Consider the following 14,021-nt stretch of genomic DNA (forward strand, 5'->3'; position numbering starts at 1 on the left):
TTCAAGATCCTCTCTTTCTCTTTGACCTCTGACATTCTAACTAGTAAGTGTCTTGGAGAACGCCTATTTGGGTCTATTCTCTTTGGGGTGTGCTGCACTTCTTGGATCTGTAATTTTAGGTCTTTCATAGGAGTTGGGAAATTTTCAGTGATAATTTCTTCCATTAGTTTTTCTCCTCCTTTTCCCTTCTCTTCTCCTTCTGGGACACCCACAACACGTATATTTGTGCGCTTCATATTGTCATTCAGTTCCCTGATCCCCTGTTCAAATTTTTCCATTCTTTTCCCTATAGTTTCTGTTTCTTTTTAGAATTCAGATGTTCCATCCTCCAATTCACTAATTCTAGCTTCTGTCTCTTTAAATCTACCATTGTAGGTATCCATTGTTTTTTCCAGCTTTTGTACTTTGTCCTTCACTCCCATAAGTTCTGTGATTTGTTTTTTCAGTTTTTCTTTTTCTTCTTGTTGTTCAGCCCATGTCTTCTTCATGTCCTCCCTCAATTTATCGATTTGGTTTTTGAAGAGGTTTTCCATTTCTGTTCGCATATTCAGCATTAGTTGTCTCAGCTCCTGTATCTCTTTTGAACTATTGGTTTGTTCCTTTGACTGGGCCATATTTTCAATTTTCTGAGCGTGATCTGTTATCTTCTGCTGGCGTCTGGGCATTTAATCAGATTTCCCTGGGTGTAAGACCCCACAGGTTAAAAGATTTGTCTGCGAAATCTCTGGGCTCTGTTTTTCTTATTCTGCCCAGTAGGTGGCGCTCGTGGCGCTCATCTGTCTGCGGGTCCCACCAGTAAAAGATGCTGTGGCTCCTTTAACTTTGGAAACCTCTTGCTGTAGGGGGGGTCACCAGCCGAAGTGGCTTGGGGGAGTGCCAATCCAATCTCCCAGCCGGCCCAGGGATCCGCGCGCGGGGAGGGTCGCTGGCCTCCATGGCTTGGGGGAGCGCCTGTCCAAATTTTCCAGCCGGCCCGGGGCGCCAAGCGTGGTGGGGAGGCGCCAGCCGCCGTGGCTTGGGGGAGTGCCTATCCACCATTCCCAGCCGGACCAGGAAGCCACATGTTTGGAAGGGACCCCGGTCACCGTTCTCCGCGGCTTGGGGATCTCCAATCCAATTCTCCCAGCTGGTCTGGGGGGCCGCGCGTGGGGGGTCACTAGCCACTGCGGCTTGAGGGGACTGCCTGTCCAATTCTCCCAGCTGGCCCGGGAATGAGGGAGGGAGGGACTCCGGCCGCCTGCCGCCCCGGCCCGTGGAAGCCCGCGCCCCTCGGCGATCTCACCGGAGCACGTTCTCCCAGCCAGTCAGCCATTCCAGAATGGGGTACACTGTCTTCTTGGTGTCTGTCGTGGCTCCGGGAGCTGTTCTGTATCGTTTCTACTTCTCTAGTGGCTGTTCTGGAGGAGGAACTAAGACCCGCGCGTCTTACTAATCCGCCATCTTCTCCGGAAGTCTCACTTTAATATTTTTATCAAATTCCACGTGGCCCAAGTACTCCACGAGTTATGGGTGCCTCCTCCGTGGGTCCCACCTACCTCACTTTTGAAGGACAGTTTTGCCAGACATAGACTTCTTGGCTGACAGTTTTTCTGTTTCAGTGCTTTAAGTATGTTGTCCCACTGCCTTCTTGCCTCCATGGTTTCTGATAAAAATTAAAAAAAACCTTGGTATTTATTCTTATTGTATTTCCTTTATATGCAGCAAGTTGCATCTTCCTTGCCTTCAGAACTCTCGTTATCTTTGGCATTTGACATTTTGATTTTGATATGTCTTGGTGTAGTTCTATTGGGCTTTATCCTGTTTGGAGTTTCTTTGGGCTTCTGGAATGAGTATATTCATGTCTTTCATTAATTTTTGGAAGTTTGCAGCCATTAGTTCTTCAAATACTGTTTCTGCCCCTCTTACCTTCTCTCCTTCTGAGATTACCATAATGTGCATGTTGGTACACTACTTGTTGTCCCACAGTTTGTTTTTTTTCTGGCTTCTTTTTTTTTAATTATTTATTTTTTATTGAGATAATTTACATATTCACATACCAAAGTGTACAATCAGTGGTTCACAGCATCATCAGATAAGCTGTACATTTATCATCACAGTTGACTATTTTTTTCTTTTTTGTGAAATATAACATATATGCAAAACAATAAATTTTAAAACACAGCACAACAATTAGTTGTTGTACAGATTTTAGAGGTTGGTATGGGTTACAATTCCACAAGTTTAGATTTATACTTCTAGCTCCTCTAAGATACTAGAAACTAAAAGAAATATAATGATTTAGCAATCATATTTGTTTGTTAAATCCTCCCTTCTCTGTATAACTCTACCATCACTTTTGATCTTTCTCCCAATCTTTAGGGTATTTGGGCTATGCCCATTTTAATTTTTTCATGTTGGAAGGGGCTATCTGTAATATAGGGTAGGGAGATGAGTCTAGCTGATGTTCTGGAGATTCTGGCCCCTCTAGGTTTCAGGATTTATCTGGTCCAGAGACCCATCTGGAGGTTGTAGGTTTCTGGAAAGTTACCCAAGTGCTTGGAAACCTTTGTAGAATCTTATATTCTGCTCTAGGTGTTCTTTAGGATTGGCTAGAATGGTTTTGGTTGGGGCTTGGCAAGTTATAATAGGCAGTAACGTCTAACTGAAGCTTGCATTAAGAGTATCTTTCAGAGTAGCCTCTTGACTCTATTTGAACTCTCTCAGCCACTGATACTTCATCAGTTACACTTATTTTTTCCCCTTTATTTTTGGTTTAATTTACTCCTACATGTTTAATTTTTCAGTTGCGATTATAAATGGAATTTTCTTAATTTCCTCTGCAAATTATTCATTGCTAGTGTATGGGAACACAATGTATTTTCTTTTTCATGCTGTTTGTCTTTGAATCTGCAGATTTTATTGAGATATATTTGTATACAATATATTCCACCCAGAGTATATAATCAGTGTCTCACAGAATCATCACGTAGTTATGCAGTCATCATCACACTCAATTTTAGACAATCTTCATTGCTCCAAAAAGAAAAATAACAGACACCAAAAAGGAAAACCCCAAATACCATATATTATCCACCCCTCCCACCCCCGGTCCCTAATTATTGATGCCTTGCATTGGTGTGGTACATCTGTAACTGCTGATGAAAGAATATTAAGGTATTACTATTAAATATAGTCTGTAGTTTGCAATAGTTACTTTTCCCTTATATATCACTCCATTATTAACTTTGTACAAGTGTTGTACATGTGTAATAGTTCATGCAAGACTTATTTATATTTGTAGTTTTAACTGGTTGATATACAAGAGTTTAAACAACCACTTTCAATCAGATTCATTTAAAATACAGCACTATTACTTATAATCCCAATGACGTTCCATCCCCTCTGTGCATTCCCAAACAGCCCAATCTCATGAACAATTCTGTAAATACTAAGTAACCACTCCCCCTTGTTTAGCTTCTATCTCTAGGTATCCTATATTCTATATTTAACACTCTCAGTTTACATGTTCTAGCTAGTTCATATTGGTGAAATCATATAATATCTGTCCTTTTGTGTCTTATTTCATTTAGCATTATGTCCTTTAGATTCATCCATGTTGTCACATGCTTCAGGACCTCATTTCTTCTTACTGATAATATGCCATCATATGTGTATACCACATTTTGTTTATCCACTCATTTGTTGATGGACTTCTGGGTTGCTTCCATCTATTGCAATTGTGAATAATGCCACTAGGAACATTGGTGTGCAGATGTCTCTCCATGCCCCTGCTTTCACAACTCCTGGGGATATACCGAGTAGTGGAATTGCCGAGTTGTAGCGTAACTCAATAGTTTTCTGAGGACCCACCAAACTGTCTTTTGTAGTGAATATACCATTTTACATGCTCACAACCAGTAAATAACTGTTCTATCTTTCCACATCCTCTCCAGCATATGTAGTTTCCTGTTTGTTTAATAATGGCTATTCTTATAGGTGTGAGGTATATCTCATCGTAATTTTGATTTGCATTTCCCTAATAGCTAATAAAGTTGAATATCTTGTGCTTTTTAGCCATCTATATTTCCTCTTTGGAAAAATGTCTGTTTTGAAGTATTTTGCCTGTTTTATAATTGGGTTGTTTGGCCTTTTATTGTTGAGTTGTAGGATTTCTTTATATATACTGGATATCAAACCCTTCTCAGGTATAGTTTACCAAATATTGTCTCCCATTGAGTTGGCTGCCTCTTTACTTTTTGACAAAGTCCTCTGAAACACAGAAATATTCAGACTTAAGAAATTACCATTTATCTATTTTTTTCTCTTGTTGCTTGTGCTTTGGTTGTAAGATTTAAGAAGCTACCTCCTATCACTTGGTCTTGAAGATGTTTCCCTATGTTTTCTTTTAGTTTTATGATACTGGCTCTTATATTTAGGTCTTATGGTCCACTTTAAGTTCATTTTTGTATAGGGTTGACACAGGGGTCCTCTTTCATTTCTTTGGATATGGATATCTAGTTCTCCCGGCCCCATTTATTGAAGAGACTATTCTGTCCCAGTTCAGTGGATTTGGGGGCCTTGTCAAAAATATGTTGACCATAGATCTGAGGGTCTGTTTCTGAGCTCTCAAATTGATTCCATTGATCAGTATGTCAATTTTTGTGCCAATCCCATGCTATTTTGACCACTATGGCTTTATAATAAACTTTAAAGTCAGGAAGTATAAGTCCTCCCACTGTGTTCTTTTTTAGGATGCTTTTGGCTATTTGAGGCACCTTTTCCTGTCAAATAAATTTAATAACTAATTTTTCCAAGTCTTCAGAGTAGATTGTTGGAAATTTGATTGGTATAGTCTTGAATCTGTAGATGAGTTGGGGTAGAACATTAAACTTGCCTATCCATGAACAGGCCTATCTTTCCACCTTTTCAGGTCTTTGATTTCTTTTAGCAATACTTTGTAATTTTCTATGCACAGTCCTTTACTACATCCCTAGTTAACTTTATTCCTAGATACTTGATTCTAGGAATGGAATTGTTTTTTAATTGCCTCCTTTGTTAGGTGTTACTCGTGTAGGGAAGCACTGCTGACTTTTGGGTGTAAATCTTGTATCCTACCACTCTGCTGAATTTCTTTATTAGCTCAAGTAGCTCTGCCACAGAAACCTTGGGATTTTCCAAATATAGGACCTTGTCATCTGCAAATTATGAGAGTTTTGCTTCTTCCTTTCCGATTTGGATGCCTTTTATTTCATATACTTGCCTAACTGCTTCAGCTAGAACTTCTAGCACAACGTTCAGTAACAGTAACGACAGTGGACATCCTTTTCTTGTTCCTGATCTTAGCAGGAAGGCTTTCAGTTTCTGACTGTTGAGCACAATGCTGGTTGTGGGTTTTTCATAAATGCCCTTTATCATATTGAGGAAGTTTCTTTTGACTCCTATTTTTTGAACTGTTTTTATCAATAAAGGGTGCTGAATTTGTTTAATGCCTTTTCCATGTCAGTTGAGATGATCATGTGATTTTTTCTCCTTTCAGTTTGTTAATGAGTTATATTACATAGATTGATTTTCTTTTGTTGAACCACTCTTGCATGCCTTGAATAAACTCCGCTTAGTCACAGTGTATAATTCTTTTAATGTGCCATTGGATTTAGTTTGCAAAGTATTTTGGTAAGAATTTCTGCCATCTATATTCATTAGAGAAATTGGTCTACAGTTTTCCTTTCTTTTAGTACTTTATCAGGTTTTGGTATTAGAGTAATGTTTGCTTTTTAGAATGAATTTGGTAGTCTTCCATTTTCATCAATTTTTTGGGAAGAGTCTGAGCAAGAATGGTTTTAGTTCTTCTTGGAATGTTTGGTAACCCCCACCCTGTTAAGTCATCTGGTCCTGGGCTTTTCTTTGTGAAGAGGTTTTTGATGACTGACTGAATCTCTTAACTTGTTTCTTGAGGTCTTTTATTTCTTCTCAAGTCAGTATAGTTTGTGTGTTTCTAGGAAATTGTCCATTTCATACAGTTGTCTATAGTGTCTTATTATTATTTTTTTAAATTTCTTTGGGGTCCATGGTAATGATCGCCCCATTTCTGATTTTATTTATTTGCATCTTCTATCTTTTTAACTTTGTCAGTCTAGCCAAGGGTTTGTCATTCTTCTCAAAGAACCACCTTTTGGTTTTATTGGTTCTCTCAATTGTTTTTTTTTTTTCTTTTTTTTGAAATGGGCGGGCTCCAGGAATCTCAATTGTTTTTTTATTTTCCAATTTATTTATTTCCACTTTAGTCTTTATTTCTTTTCTTCTACTTGCTTCAGGGTTAGTTTGCTGCTTTTTCTTTAGTTTCTTAAGTTGATGAACAAAATTTATTTTTATTTGTTGATCACATATCGTGCCATTTAGCTGAATTCATTTGTTTTCTATACTAGCTTTCTTGTGGATTCTTTTGTATTTTCTAAATATAGGATCATGTTGTCTGCAAATAGAGGTAGTTTTAGTTTTCCCTTTCCAATTTGGATACCTTTTATTCCTTTTTCTTGCCTAATTGCTCTTTCTGGATCTGCTAGTACAATTCTGAATTAGCAGTGTTGAAAGTAGGAATCTTTGTTTTGTTCCTGATCTTAGGGGGAAAATTTTGAGACTTTCACCATTTAATATGACATTAGCTGTCTGTTTGTCCTAAATGATGTTTATCATGTTGAAAAGTTCCCTTCTAGTCCGAGTTTTCTGTGTGTTTTCATCTATAAAGGGTGCTGGATTTTGTCAAATGCCTTTTGCATTTATTGAAATGAGTTTTTTTTTTCTCCCTTTATTCTATTTATGTGGTGTATTACATTGGTTGCTTTTCACAGGTTGAACCACCCTTGCATTCCGGGGATAAATTCCACTTGGTCATGGTTTATATTTTTTTTCATGTGCTATTGAATTCAGTTTGCTAGATTTGGTTAAGGATTTTTACATCTATATTCATGAGGATTATTTATCTGCAATTTTCTTTTCTGCTACTGTCTTTAATTGATGACCAATTTAATCTCATTATACATCTGAGGTTTTCTGTTTCTTGAGTCAGTTTATATAACTAGTTTATACCTAGGATCTTTCCATTTTTATCTGGGCTATCTAATCTGTTGGCATACAATTGTTCAAAGTATTTTCTTATAATTTTTTTAATTTTGTAAATTCTGTTGTGATATTACCAGTTTCTTTTCTGATTTATCTGCATCTTTTGCCTTTTTTTCCTTGTCAGTGTAGCTAAAGGTTTGTTAATTTTATTGATTTTTTTCTCAAAGAACCACCTTTTGGTTTCATTGATTCCCTCAGTTTTTCTCTTATCTGTTTTATTTATATCCACTCAAATCTTAATTATTTCCTTCCTTCTTATAACTTTGGATGTACTTTGTTCTTATTTTTCTAGTTTCTTAAGATGTGAAGTAAGGTTCTTAATTTGAGATCTTATTTTTTAATATATTCATGGCTAAAAAACTCCCTCTGAGCATTGCCTTCACTACATCCCATAAGTTTAATATGTTGTATTTTTGCTTTTATTCATTTCTAAGTACATTGTTATCTTACTTTTAATTTCTTCTTCAGCCTAAGAGTATTCTGTTTATCATATTTATATATTTTCCTGTTTTCCTTCTGTTACTGATTTCTAGCTTTATTCTGTGTGGTTGGAAAAGTTACTTTGCATGATTTCAGTATTTTTTAATTTATTGAGATCTCTTGTGCCTTAACATAATGGTCCATCCTGGAGAATGATCCAAGTGTACTTCAAAAGAATGTGGTTTCTACTTTTGTTGAGTGACATGTTCTATAGATGTCTGTTAGATCTAGTTGGTTTAAAGTATTATTTGAATTCTGTATTTACTTGTTAACCTTCTGTGTAGATGTTCTATTCAGTATTGAAAACGGTATATTGAAACCTCCAACTATTATTGTGCAACTGTCTTTTATTTCTCTTCACTTCTGTCAATGTTTGCTCCATATATTTTGGGGTCCTATTGTTAGGCACATATGTGTTTATAATCGTTAAATGTTCTTGTCTAAATTGATCTGTTTATCAGTCAGTACATAATGTCCTTCTTTGTCTCTTTTAACAGTTTTTGACTTAATGTCTATTTTGTCTGATAGTAATATAGCCAGTCCAGTTCTCTTGGTTACTATCTGCATGGCATTTTTTCTTTCCCATCTTTTTTACTTTGAACCTGCTTTTATCTTTGGACTTAAGATGGATCTCTTATAAATGGCACACAGTTGAGTCAGGTTTCTTTATCCATTTGCCCATTCTCTGCCTTTTGATGGCAGGGTTTATTCCATTTATCTTTTATGCTTTTCTAATTAAAATTTTTTCATTTACATTTTTTTAAAGTTTTATTCACACACCATACAATCCATCCAAATTGTACAATCAGTGGTTGTCAGTTGTACATTCATCTCCACAATAAATTCGAGGACATTTTCATTGCTCCAAAAAGAAAAATCCCATATTCCTTATATCTCCCTATTATTGACACTTAGCACTGGTATGGCATATTGTTACAAATGATGAAAGAATATTACAATATTACTGCTAACTATAATCCATAGTTTGCAATAGTTGTATTTTTCCCTAACATATCACCCTATTATTAACATTTGTAATAGTGATGTATATTTGTTCTAGTTTATGGAAGAACATTCTTATACTTGTACTAGGTACTATTAACCACAGGCAGCATCCACAACAGGGTTCATTGTGTAACACAGTTCCTTGTTTAATCCTCTAGCTTTCCTTCCAGTGACATGCATAACCCTAAACTTCCGCTTTCAACCACAACCACACCCATGGTTCAGTGCTGTTAATTACACTCACAGTGATGTGGTACAGTTACCACCATCCTTTTCCAAACACTTAAAATCACCTTTATTAAAAATTCTGCACAAATAAAATTTTTCTGTTTACTTTAAGGCAATTACTGATAAAGCAAGACTGACTTCTATCTTGCTAATTGTTTCTTCATAAAAAGCCCCCTTTTTTTGTCCTTTTCTCCATTACTGCTTGCCTTTTTGTTTAGGTCACCTTTTATAATGAGCCATTTTGAATCACTTAATGCCTTTTGTAGATTTTCTAGGCATTTTCTTTTATGGTTATGTGCAGATTACATTTAACATCCTAAATATATTACTACATAGGTTGCGTTAATATCAATTTCACGTCAATAGCTTGCACATCCTCTATTCCTATCGTTCTCCATCCATCCTTTTTATGTTGCTCTTGTTACATGTTACATCTTCATGCATTCTGTGACCAGTAGTGTAGGTTATGGTTGTTTTTTAAGCATTTTAATTACAAGTCATGTAAGCAGTAACAGCATTACGAATGAAAAAAATGCAATGATACTAGCATTTATATTTACCCCTATAGTTACCTACACTAGAGGTTTTTATTTCTTTGTACAGCTTTGATTACTGTTTAATGTCCTTTTCTTTCTATGTGACGGACTCTTTAGCATTTCCTGTAAGGCAGGCCTAGTGGTAGTGAACTCCCTCTGCTTTTCTATGTCCAGAAGTGTCTTAGTTTCTCCTTCGTATTTGTCCCAGTCAGGTTCATATGTCAGCTTGGCCAGGTGGTGGTGCCCAGTTGTCTGGTCTGGCAAGTGCTGGCCTGTCGGTTGCTGTGAGGACATTTCATAGACTTAAATCATCATCATGTTGGCTGTATCCACAGCTGGTTGCATTTGTAATCAGCTAAGCGGAGTGTCTTCTGCAATGAGTGATACTTAATCTAATCATCAGAAGCCTTTAAGGAGGATTCAGAAGAGACTGTCACTCTTCCTGCTTCAGCCAGCCAGCCTCTCCGGAAGATTCCTTGAGGACCTTAATCAGAGCTGCCAGTTTGCGGCCTGCCCTATAGAGCTTGGACTCCACATCCCCACGGTTATGTGAGACACTTTTCTAAATTTTATATTTACAAATATCTCCTGCTGATTCTGTTTCTCTAGAGAACCCTAACTAATATAGGTAGTTTTGCTAGGTAACAATTTTTTTTCTTTCAGCACTTTAAATATGCCCTCCCATTGCCTTTGGCCTCCAGGGTTTGTATTGAGAAATCAGGTATTAATTTTATTAAGGACCCCTATATGTGGAGCATTGCTTTTCTTACTGTTTTTGCCATTTTGTTCTTATCTTTGGCATTCAACACTTTTACTATGTGTCAGTGCCGATTGCTTTGGGTTCATCCTTTCTGCCATTCTTTGAGCATCTTGGATTTGTATATATGTAGCTTGCATCAGATTTGAGAAGTTTTCAGCCATTATTTCATTAAATATTTTTCTTCTCCTTCTGGTACTCCTATGATGTATATATTGGTATGCTTGATGGTTCTCACAGTTCTTCAGGTTGTTTTTGGTTTTTTTCATTCTTTTTTCTTTCTGCTCAGAGTAGACAGTTTTTATTGTCTTATCTTCTAGTTCACTGGTCCTTTCCTTCTGCCTTCTCCAATTGGCTGCTGAAGCACTATACTGAAATTTTCATTTCACTTATTGTATATTTTCGCTCCAGAATTTGCATTGGGTTGTCCTTTAATTCCTGTATCGTTATTGACATTCTCAATTTGTTACTATATTGTTTTCTTGATTTCTTTTAGTTCTTTGTCCATATTTTCCTTTAGTTTCATCAATGCTACTCTTTATCTATGACTTTGCCATATTCTCATCTCCTTGTATATTTTATAATTTTGTTGAGAACAGAACAATTATGCTGTGGTCATTCTGGAGATCTAGTTCTCCCATTTCTGAGTCCATCAGACAAGAATAAGGGGAAAAGGGAGAAGAAGAGGAAAGAGAGAGAAAAGAAGAAGAAAAATACTAACAACCCTCCCTTTCCCCACACACAAACAAGAAAAAAAGGTAAAAGGAGAGATTCTGTGTTTTCATGTCTTTTTTTTTTTTTACATGGGCAGGCACTGGGAATCGAACCCGGGTCCTCTGGCATGGCAGGCAAGAGGTTCTTGCCTGCTGAGCCACCATGGCCCACCCAGTTTTCATGTCTCTTGGTATATGTCAGTAGGAAGCTGAAATGTCAAGGCTGAAGCCTAGGCCAGCCTCTGCTCATCCTTCAGGGATCTGTCATGCAAAACCCACTAAAGAAATAATAATAATAATAATAAAGAGGTGCACTGGCTTTTTACTATAGGTGCTGAAATGGGGCCAGAAGCTGATGCTACCAAGAGGCTGAAACCTAGTATAGTGTCCAAGCTCAGCCCTCAGAAATCTGCCAGACCAGGAAACGCCCACTGCCAAAAGACTAAAACCAATGAAAAAAGGTTCATTGGCTCTTTACTCCCCGTGGATGCTGTTGTAAGGCCAGAAGTCATTGCTATACAGAGGGGTCAAACTAAGGCTAGCATTCATGCTGAGCCCTCAGGGATCTGCTGGACCAAGAAACACACACACAGGAAAGAATGAAAAGGCAATGACACAAGGTGCACTGGCTCTTTACTTTCCCGTGGATGCTGGCAGAGTCTGGAAGCTGCTGCTACCAAGAGGCGCAAAACCGAGGCTGGCTTCCTTGCTGGGTGGGTCCTCAGGAATCTGACAAACTTAGAAACACCCATACACAAAAGAAAAACCAACAAGAAAGCAGATGCATTGGCTCTTTATGTCCTGGAAGATGCTGGTGGGAGACTCGAAATGGTTGCTGCCAGAGGGCTGAAACTGAGGGCAGGGTCTGCATAGGAGTCCCCAGACCGACCTCAGCCACAGCTTCTAGGGAATGAGGTTCCTCTGCCTGCACAGCCACAGGGTTGAGGCTTGGAGGCTGGTCACTGGATGGTGCTGTAGCTTACAAAAGCTCTGAACTCTTGAAATCCTCTTGCTTCTTCTGGTACTCCTGTGGTTGTTCTAAATGTCCAGTCTGGTTCCAGGATTACCACCTAGTTAATTCTAGTTTTTTTCCAGGTCACATCCATCTGTGTAATGGAAGGAACAATTTGTAAAACTTCCTACTCTGCCATTTTGTGCCTGTCTCCCTTAATTGTCTCAACAGCTAGTTACTCAGCATCCACCGAATGCTGGGCACTGAAGTCAATGCTGGGGACAGAGCAATGAACAAACCCTAGTCCTGTTTCAACCTTGCCTACAAATTTTAATACCCCCATCTCCTCTGTAACTGTCCTAGAAACTTCGTGTTATGCAGTGGTTAGCATGGGCTCTTGTTGTACTCTGGAAACCTAATATTTACCAAGTTGAGGTGCAGGTGGGGTTTTAAACAACCTACATAATATAGGGGTTCTCTGGTCCATGCCCAGCCCCTACTGGAGGGTATTTAGCCCATCCTCAGGCCCTTCCATGACCTACAAGAGTAGAGAGTGTAAGAGTTCTGAGAGCTCGAGAGAGACCAGGTGCCCCATTTGGATATCGTGCTGGAGTTATTCCATTGAGTAGGAGACTGGACGACTTGCTAAGATGCTGCCCAATTCTTAATGTTTCTCTGATTCTAAAATTTATACCTCTGTTTGGAAGATGGTCCTGTTAGCCACTTATAACTACTAATATGTCTACCTTATTAGCCACTAAGCTTCGGTAAGCTCCTTTTGTTCTCTGTGTACTCAGTGCCCCTGTTTCCCTAACGGGGTGCCTTTACACATTTGTCAGAGGTTGAGTCTGTCTAGTCTATAGCTGGGGAGGTGGTTGAGTTGAGGAAGCATGGGGGTCTTCCCCAGAGCCCATTTTTCCTGATCTCTTTCCTTTTTTTTTTTTTCTGCCAGGTCAAGTTAATTTTTAGCAAAAGTGGTACAAAATGTCAATCAATGTTTACACCAAATTATTAAAAGCATTAAAAATACATTAGTGTGTTCTGTCAAACAGTGTATTCATGTGGTAGAAGATAACACAAGACAACTAATGGAAATAAACAATCTCAAACTAGTCCAGTGCCTAAAATAAGAAATTATTATTGTTGCTTGGAAAATATGCCTTGCTTTTGATTTCCAATTCACTTTAACTTTTTAAAAAGTATTTTTATTGACGTCTTCACACACATACAGTCCATACATGGAATAACATCGGTGGCTCACAATATCATCACATAGTTGTGTACTTATCACTGCTGACACCTTACTTTGTCCCCACTGTTGGAGTTTAGGAGCTGGAGCAGATTTTGTCATGCTGGGAGGGATGTTTTCAGGACATACCGAGTGTGCCGGCGAAGTGATCGAGAGGAACGGTCAGAAGCTCAAGCTGTTCTATGGGATGAGCTCAGAAACAGCAATGAAGAAGCACGCTGGAGGTGTTGCTGAATACAGGTAAGGAGAGGAACCAAGGCTTCTCATTGGTGAGGTAATGGGATGGAAACAGGTCTCCAAGAGTATCAGCTGTGTTCATATGAAATCCTATGGGAGGGTGCATGGGTTCAGCGGTGGAATGCTTGTCTTCCATGTGGGAGACCTGGGACCATGCACCCCTTCCCCCCAAAAAAAATTCTATGGAAAAGGGCTAGACAATGTATCTTGTTTATTTTATTCAATAGCCCTGATTTTCACCCAGCTAGCCTGTGTAGTGCTTGGGGTCCTTGAAAGGACATGGAGAGCAAACATGTTTTGGGTAGTTGGGAAATCTGACTAGGGTTGACTCCTGCTCACCCAAAATCTTGGATGTGACACTCTAACTTCCAGCTGACTTCCAACGGTTGGGTGAGAATATGCCTCGTTCTCCTGTTAGAGTCTTTGCTGAGCTATCCCTGCCACAGTCTCTGGCCTGAGACAGTTCAGTTTGCGAGAACTGGGTTGGAGAACGATCTCCTCTTGTGTAGGAAGCAGGTGTGGTCTAGAACCTCCGCCTGGCCATCAGATCTGTTTTGAAGAATAACGTGTATCACCTGCAAAAGCCCATACAGAACTCCCCCCTGCTTCCGGGGGCTCTGGTGGTTGACACAGGCAGCACTTTCAGCCATTTAGTTGTCTCTCATTGTCAAAGGTGCGATCGTGTCAGATTTTTTTTTAATCCATGGTCTCAGAAGATTACCTGGCCTTTCTGTTTCACTTCCATTTTAATTGTCTGCATGGGTGTTTC

General features: G+C 38.7%; 1 protein-coding gene across 2 annotated transcripts in view; it reads left to right on the forward strand.

Annotated features, from left to right (window-relative positions):
* Window positions 1-14,021, forward strand: part of GMPR (guanosine monophosphate reductase) — an 82,297-nt gene that overhangs the window by 57,472 nt on the left and 10,804 nt on the right. For both annotated transcript variants that reach the window (XM_077143966.1, XM_077143967.1), the window contains exon 8: window positions 13,096-13,255. In XM_077143966.1, the coding sequence (XP_077000081.1) occupies window positions 13,096-13,255 (160 nt within the window). The remainder of the gene's footprint in view (window positions 1-13,095; window positions 13,256-14,021) is intronic.

Source organism: Tamandua tetradactyla, chromosome 25 (assembly GCF_023851605.1).
Source record: "Tamandua tetradactyla isolate mTamTet1 chromosome 25, mTamTet1.pri, whole genome shotgun sequence".
Taxonomy (NCBI): Eukaryota; Metazoa; Chordata; class Mammalia; order Pilosa; family Myrmecophagidae; genus Tamandua; species Tamandua tetradactyla.